The sequence below is a fragment of the Mauremys reevesii genome, linkage group 10, assembly GCF_016161935.1.
Source record: "Mauremys reevesii isolate NIE-2019 linkage group 10, ASM1616193v1, whole genome shotgun sequence".
NCBI classification, from domain to species: domain Eukaryota; kingdom Metazoa; phylum Chordata; order Testudines; family Geoemydidae; genus Mauremys; species Mauremys reevesii.
In genome coordinates this window covers 39,473,101-39,481,615 of record NC_052632.1, presented here as the reverse complement: position 1 = coordinate 39,481,615, position 8,515 = coordinate 39,473,101, and the positions used below count along the sequence as shown (strand labels likewise).

The window sequence follows — 8,515 nt, the reverse complement described above, 5'->3', positions numbered from 1 at the left end:
TGCCCTCTATCCAACCACCCTGCTCTCTGCCCCCTTACTGTGCTGCCTGGAGCACCAGTGGCTAGTGGCGCTACAGCCACGCCACCTGGCTGGAGCTGGGCCATGCTGCCGCACAGCACAGAGACCGGGTCAGGCCAGCTCTGCAGCTGTGCTGCCCCAGGAGCTCACAGCTCCGCCACCCAGAGCATTGCGCCGGCAGCGGAGTGAGCGAGCTGAGGCTGCAGGGGACGGGGGAGAGCAGGGAAGGGGCCGGGGATGAGCCTCCCAGGCCAGGAGCTCGGGGACCAGGCAGGATGGTCCTATGGGCCAGATGTGGCCCATGAGCCATAGTTTGCCCACCTCTGCTCTATAGCCCAGTAGCTATAGTACCCACCTGGGAAGAGGGAGATCCACATGCCAGTCCCTTGCTCCAAAGAATATTCAATAGAAAACACAATCTGTGTGCCTGCCCATCCACTGAAATTTAGGCACCTCAGGGACTTTGGCAATGGACACCCCCAGGGTTAGGTGATAGCTGAGAAGGAGTTTTGTGAATACCAGTGGTGCCTAAATGTTGGACCTAGGCACCTACAGTGGCAGTTAGATGGCTAAGTCCCCCTTGTGAATCTCACCCACAGATGCCTAAAACCACTCAGACAGTAGAGAACACTAGGTTAAAGCATCCAGCTACATCAGAAGCATCCCACAAACACTGTAATTTCGAACATAATAAAACCCTTAACTCTGACCCATGGTAGAACCAATGTAATAAATATGTTAAAATACATTAAAATTATGTGCATTCCCAAAATGATATCAGAATGTGGTTTAGAGAACAATGAACACAATCCTAAATACAAAGCTCAAATATATCCTTTAGAAACACAAATATACGTTATTGTACAATTGTTTGTTGCATGTTCCTATTAGATAGAAAAGCCTAACACTATTTCAGCACCACATACTGAACACAGCTACACATTCATACAATTTTACATTCATCTTTTGTTAATTTTTTTGTAATATTTATAGAGTTGAGAGAATTGTTTGTTTTTTTAATTGTATCTGTGGTTGTATCAGACGTGCCTGCAAGGTTCTTGGGTCTCTTCACTTATCATTTCTTACATCAAGCACTGACAAAACTGTAGACATTTGCATATTAAAGTGAGACTCTCAAAGCAGCTCAGTTGCCAACACTGGCTGTAAATGAATGACGCTTGTTGTTGGGGAATGTGATGACTCATGTCAGTCACACTGTCTAGTGGATTGTAAAATCACCCCTTTGCAGGAGGCCCTTGTTGTAAACAGCTTATAGCTTTGCCTGTGAGTCAGATAACGCTCACTAGGACTCCCTGCTAGTGGGTTGAGAAGAGAAACCCTTTCAATAGCAGCCTTGACCATCTGGATGTGATCCACACCAGACTAGAGAAGAGCTCAGACTAGAACACAGATTATGGGAGTTGTCTGGCTTGTAACTTGAAATACAGTCTGCTGATAGTGAGCTGAACTCCCCCACATGTCAAGGACAATCCTGTCCTGGGCCAGCCCTTTGCAGGGCTGAGCAGAGGCTGCTCAAGTCACTCTCATCGTTTTCCTCCGGCTCGCTGCATATGTTTGACTGGTTGCTACATTGCCAGCTGTGTCTGGGCTCTGCTCTCAGAGAGCTGGGCCCCTCATGGGCTGCATTCACAGCAGGGGCATCCTTGGGGCACATGGTGGCAGCATCCTTTTGCCCCGCCATGCAGGATGGGTTTGCAGAGCTTTTCTGGCTGAACAGTTTTGCTAGCAGAGATTTCTGGAGTGTTTTCTGCAGACTCTCGCAAGCCCTCTGCTTGGTGCCAAGCTGGGTGTAATGCAAATCCAACTGCAGCAGCACATCGGTCTGGGGGAAGAGCAGAGGACACAAAGGGAATCAGAGATGAAAACCTAAAGCAGGTTCATTTCAACCACCTCAAGGGAGCAAGGCTGGACTAGGTGCTCTTGAGAGCTCACTGCCCCCAAACACTGTCTGCAGCACGTAACTCTGGCCAGGAGACCCAGGTCACTGACAAACTTCACCGGGACAAATTCACTACTAGCTAACTGTGTTATTGCATCTACTTACTCTAGCAGTGAATTTGACCCATTATCTACCTACTGGACTTCCTGGCTTCCACTGAAATGAGCTCTCTTGGCGACAGGATAAGCTGTGCTTGGGATGTACCCTTTGTCACTCGCAACACACGACAGGAGTTTGGCTAAGTGGAGCCAGGGGCTCTGTGGGAGGCTGCTCCTCTTACGGTGAGGATTGTGATTTCTTATAAAATTGTTGCAATGTTGTTGTTTTGAATCAGTCTTCTTGGCCATAGGTGAAGGCATCAGGGAAGGCAGATCTGGCATTACGGTTCAAAATGAATTAAATACGGCACATTCTGGAGATTAAAAGTTGACTGACCTCAAAATGTAGTTGTTAATGGGGAACTGTCAATGAATGGGAGTGTTTCTAGTGGGATTTGTTCTTGGCCCATTGCTATTCAATATTTTTACCAATGATCTGGAAGAAAATATAAAATCATTGCTGGTAAGTTTGCAGATGACACAAACTGGGGAAGTGATAGGTAACGAGGACAGATCACTGATACAGAGCAATCTGGATCACTTGGTAAACTGGATGCAATGAAACAACATGCATGTAATACAGTCAAATATAAGATCATTTGTCTAGGAAGAAAGAATGTATGTCACACTTACAGAATAGGCAACTGTATCCTGGAAAGCAGCGACTCTGAAGAGGACTTAGGGGTTATGACAGATAAACAACTGATAAACATAAGTGCAGTGCGGTGGCTAAGAAAGCATATAGAGTCCTTGAATGTATAAGCAGTTCACTGAACAGAAATGGGGAGATGGTAGTACATCTGTATAAGTCATTAGCAAGACCACTACTACAATATTGTGTCCAGTTCTGGTATCCACACTTAAAACAGATGCTGACCAACAGATGTTGGAAGGGGTTCAGAAAAGATCTACAAGAATGATTCTGGAAAACATACTGTGCAATGAGAGACTAAGGGAGCTCAATCTATTTACCTTATTGAAGCAAGGGATAAGGGGTGATTTGATCGCAGTTTATAAGGACAGAGTGCTGAGGTCTAATAGATGGGCCAGCACTCTGATCACTGTAGCTGCACTTAGTTTCTCCAGCGATGGTCGATTGAGGAAATAGGGAGGAATTAGCTAATCAGATGGGGAAGCTGGGTGAGTTAAGGGACTAATTGGCCCATCAGCTGACTAGCTTGATAAAAGACAGGGTTAGCAGGGAAAAAGTGGAAAGGACAGAACTAGTTGTGTCCAGACTGAAGGTAATCCCAAGGAAGAGAGATCCCTTTTCCTCCCAGGGCCCTGCTGAATAGAGGTTGATTGTTCTAGGGTCATAGGTATTAGAATTGTGGCATTGCCCTATATTGGTGTTGGTGGAGGGGACTTGAATAAATTATGTGGAGCAGACACTAAAAGAAGAGAGTGTGAGCGGTTTCTGGAGTGATCAAGGACTGGGGGGATGTACACCCTGTTATAAGTGTGGGTTTTGTCTGGGATATGGATTCCCCTGCAGGGGTGACTGAAAATGTTTTGGGGGGAGCTGGTGTGAAGGCTCAGCATCCAGACACAGAGCAGACTCTGCCGTGGTTGGCTGAGGAGCAGAAAGAGCTGCAAAACACTATGCAGATGTAATCCTTCTGCCCGTCAGAGTTGGCAGCAACAAAGGCCATGTTCAGTATCTAGGGGTTCCGTTTCAATAACACAATGCAAAACCAGCTGAAGCCCCCACCCAGTGACCTGGGCCAATTACGCCTGGGTGCCTCTAAGAGGCAATACTTCCCCTCTCGCAAGCAGAGTCGGAGTGTAGCAAAAGCTTTTTAATAAAGGAGGGAAACAATGCAGCATTATGTGGGGAAACACCACAAACAGGATACATAAAACAAACCATGAGCAAAAGACCCATCCCCAAGTAAGTTTGGCAGTGTCCTTTTCCCCTCAGGGTCTTAAGTCCAGCAACCCCACAGTCACCCCACCCACAGTTTCTGTCCTTGGTCAGTGCAGGCCCAGAGTTCAGAAGTTCATCTGCAAAGTTTACCTCCCAGCCTGAGTCGAAGGCGGGGGGGCGGGGAAGAGAAAGAACAGGGTGACCTTACATGCTTCCCTGCATGGGTCAATGGCCAATTACCACACCTCTCCATGGGGTTCTGCTGCAGTCTTCACCACAAGCCACACCTCTCCACCAGCCCCCCACCCCCAAAACCATTTACACAGCTGTCAGCAATTTCAGCTGTTAGTAGGCAACCCTCCATGCTAGCACACTCAGAACCACTATCTAAAAGTTGGTCTAATACTGAGACCTAGAAACCAAAAATTTCAACTCTGCAGCACATAACTAGACTCCTAGCAAAATCAAAACTAACTCTTTTTATACTCCAGAAGGAATCAGTATCAAGATGCTGTTTATAGCCCACTAAACATACCTGTCTCTCATCCTTTCTCAATTCATTGAGTTTTGGAACCCAAATCCCTTGCCTAGCAAGTATTCCTTTGTGAAGGGTAAGTCCCTCAGTCATAAACTGCCAAGTACTGCTCTACTGTCCTTGATTCACATAACCAGGATAACAACACTTTATTACTCCTGCCCCAATAACAAAGAGACTGGGGATCCCACAGCAGCCAAAGTGACCATTTGGGCAAGCAGTCCCATCATACTAGGCAAGGTGGGTGTGTCCATGCAAACTAGATCAGACCCTGAAGTCCTTTTCCACATCTCACCACCAGATGTCAGGGTAGAGCTCATTCTGACTCTGCTTACACAGACATTCCAGCACTCCCACCGATTTGAATGTCAATCCCTACTGGCGTGGCAAGCGAAGCAGCAGAAAAGTCTGCAGAAATTAGTCAGTTGTCATCAAGGATCTACAATCTATCCTGAAGGATGATCCCTCACTCTCACAGATCTTGGGAGATGGGCCAGTCCTCGCTTACAGACAGCCCCCTAACCTGAAGCAACCACACACCACACAACAAAAAAACACTAACTCAGAAACCTATCCTTGCAACAAAGCCTGTTGCCAACTTTGTCCACATATCTATTCAGGGGACACTGTCATAGGACCTAATCACATCAGCCACACTATCAGAGGCTTGTTCACCTGCACATCTACCAATGTGATATATGCTATCATGTGCCAGCAATGCCCCTCTACCATCTACATTGGCCAAATTGGACAGTCTCTACGCAAAAGAATAAACGGACACAAATCAGACATCAAGAATTATAACACTCAAAAACCAGACCGAGAACACTTCAACCTCCCTGGTCACTCAATTACAGACCTCAAAGTCACAATACTCCAACAAAAAAACTTCAAAAACAGACTCCAACAAGAAACTGCAGAATTGGAATTAATTTGAAAACTGGACACCATTAAATTAGGCTTGAATAAAGACTGGGAGTGGATGGGTCATTATACAAAGCAAAACCTATTTCCCTATGCTATTTTTCCCACTACTGTTACTCATACCTTCTTGTGAACTGTTGGAAATGGGCCATCCTGATTATCACTACAAAAGTTTTTTTTTCTCCTCTCATTAGTATGGCAACATCCATTTTTTCATGTTCTCTGTGTATATATATATTCCTACTGTATTTTCCACTGCATGGCCCACGGAAGTTTATGCTCAAATAAATTTGTTAGTCTCTAAGGTGCCACAAGTACTCCTGTTCTTTTTGCTGATACAGACTAACACGGCTACGACTCTGAAATTAGTTTGTACAGAAGTTAGTGAGTCCCAGTGCAGAGGCTGGGAGTCATACCCCGGTTATGACTGTATGCAAAGTGGGCCCAACTGACGATCTGGACTCATTCCTGGTAACAGTTGAGAGGGGAGCCACCGGAGCCAGGTGGGGTAAGGAAATTGGGCCCTCTGGGTGGCACTCTATCTCACTGGGTAAATTCTGTGGCTTAACGACCCTGAATAAGGAACAGGCCCAGAACTAAGATGTTATGAAGGCCACCATTTTAGACTGGGTGGAGCTATCTGTTGAAAAATACCATCAGAAATTTTGGGTCACTAGAGGGGTATGACCCAGGGCATATGCACAAAAGCGGACAGCCTGGGCTGCCCACTGTCTGAAGTCAGGTATTGGAACTGTGGGGGGAAATTACAGATCTGGTAGTACTGGACCAATTTCTCCTGAGCCTCCCAGAGCCTCCCAGAGAATGCCAGGGCAAGGAGGCACCAGCCCAGCATCCTAGAGGTCACAATTTAACTCTCCAAAGAGTTTGCAGAAACCAATTTTCCCAGAAGAGCGGTCCAGCTACTTATGGGTCTGGAGCCAGGGGTGGGAACTGAAAAGCCCCAGGAAGAAAAGGGAGGAAGGAAAAGGAACTCTTTCAGGGAATCGGGGACTAGTGTGCTAACAATGTGGAAGGTTGGGACATATTAAGCGGGACTGCTCCAGGATGCAATGCAGGTTCCCAGAGTTCTGTGGATGGACTGGGACTGTCAGGTGGGGGAGGAAAAGGAAAATGCCTACTGTCCCTATAGAGATGGGAAGAAGGGGGCTTGTGGACACTGCCTCAGGATGCTCATTGATCTGGGGGGATTTAGTGAAGCCCCACTGGAGGCTCTCAGAGGAGAAGGTAGAGTTAACATGCATTCAAGGGGAGAAGAAAGTTCCCAAAGGCAGGGTACCCCTAGAGGTAAAGGGGAAATGCAGATGGAAGCAGGTGGGAGTAACGGAGAGGCTACCCCATCTGGCTGCAGAGGGTACGGACTGAGCCCCTTCCCCTATAGAAAGAAAGCAAGTGGCCATGGCCCCACATGCCAGAAAAAGAAGCAACTGAGGAATGGCCTGAGTTAACAGAATCAGAACACCCTGCGCAGAACGATACAAGCCAAGGCAAAAATTGAACTGCTCCAGAGGAAAAGAGGGAGAAAAAGGAAAAGGCAGAACTAGGCTCGGGGGAGAAGAGTCCAAGCCCAAGAGTTGGACAGTCCCAGGTACCTGGATGTCAGAAAGGGTGAGGGGAGGAACCCAGGGGCCAGTTCATGGGACTGGGAGAACCAGAGGCCTTAGAGAAAGAGGAGAAAGGGGGACAACAGGCCCTACCCGGAGACAAGGTGAAAGAAGATAAGGAGCGTGGGCCTGTAGGTGTGAAGCTCTGTGGGCTAAGACTGAATTATGGGAGCAATTTCTGCAGGTGGAGGATGGAACGACCCAGAAAAGGGACCCTACAAGACCAATGTGGGGCAAACGGGCTTGTATAGAGGCAAGAACCTCCTACAAAAAGGGGTAGGTGCAACCCCCCACCCCCACAAAAAACCCACTCTTAGGTAAAAGGGGGAGGTGTGTGACAGAGTGCTGAGGTCTAATAGATGGGTCACCACTCTGCTCACTGCGGCCTCAGTGAGTTTCCCCAGTGATGGTTGATTGAGAAATTAGCTAATCAGATTTGGGTAGCTGGGTGAAGGAACTAATTGGTCCATCATCTGACTAGCTTGATAAAAGGCAGAGTTAGTAGGGAAAAGGGGGAGGATAGAGCTAGTTGTGCTCAGACTGAAGCTAATCCCAAAGAAGGGAGATCTCTTTTCCTTCCAGGGCTGTGATGAACAGGGGCTGTCGGTCATAGTGCAATAGGGTATTAGAATTGTTATATTGTATTTTATAGGTGTTGATGGGGGGGGGGGGAACAGACTTGAATAAATTATAAGGAATGCACACTAAAAAAAGGAGACTGAGCAGTTTTTTTGGTAATAAAGGATAGGGGGACACATTCCCCTTTGCATTCCTATGCAGAGAAGGGACATCTGATGTAGGGGGCCTTTTAATCTAGCTGATAAAGGAATAAGAAGATCCCGTGACTGGAAGTTAGATCTTAAAAATTCAAATTAAAAATAAGGTGCAATTTTGTAACAATGAGGAGATTATCCATTGGCACCAGCTTATGGAGGGATTTCATGGATTCTCCATCTCCTGGAGTTTTCACACCAAGTCTGGATGCTTTTGCATACACTGTGGCTCAGCTGCAAAGTGTTGGGCCCTCAGGTAGCAGGGAAGAACCGGTCTCAGCACTGCAGGGCTGACCGGCTGAGGGTCTCTCTGGCCTATGCTAGACAGCAGGTCAGATTAGATAACCAAAATGATCCCTCCTTCTGGCCTTGCTGTTTATCACTCAATCTCTCTGAATGAGCAGCCTCGTCCATCTATGTCAGTGGTTCCCAAACTTTAACAACCCGCGAACCCCTTTCACAAAAACGTCAAGTCTCATGAACCCCCTCCTAAAAATGAATATTTCCAAGGATTTTCTCCCTTAACGCAACATAAATTATAAAAGCAGTGATCTTGGAAATGTAAAATTTGTTTTTATGACATGCTTATTACACACTATTGATTAATTATTAGTTATCATTACAGTATTTTTATTACATTATGAAAACGGCAACTCTTCCAAGGTCTCACTTTTGTAGCTTATATCACTTTCAATTAAGCCTGTTATAAGACAAGGCT

General features: G+C 46.6%; 1 protein-coding gene across 3 annotated transcripts in view; it reads right to left on the bottom strand.

Annotated features, from left to right (window-relative positions):
- Nucleotides 1–271: 271 nt before the first annotated feature.
- LOC120374064 (mucosa-associated lymphoid tissue lymphoma translocation protein 1-like) overlaps nucleotides 272–8,515 on the bottom strand; it is a 63,972-nt gene continuing 55,728 nt past the window's right edge. For 2 of the 3 annotated variants that reach the window (XM_039493273.1, XM_039493274.1), the window contains exon 16: nucleotides 272–1,861. In XM_039493273.1, the coding sequence (XP_039349207.1) occupies nucleotides 1,499–1,861 (363 nt within the window). In that variant the 3' untranslated portion in view covers nucleotides 272–1,498. Of the gene's footprint in view, nucleotides 1,862–2,413; nucleotides 2,513–8,515 lie in introns of all 3 variants that reach the window. The other variant, XR_005585878.1, reaches the window with a different exon arrangement.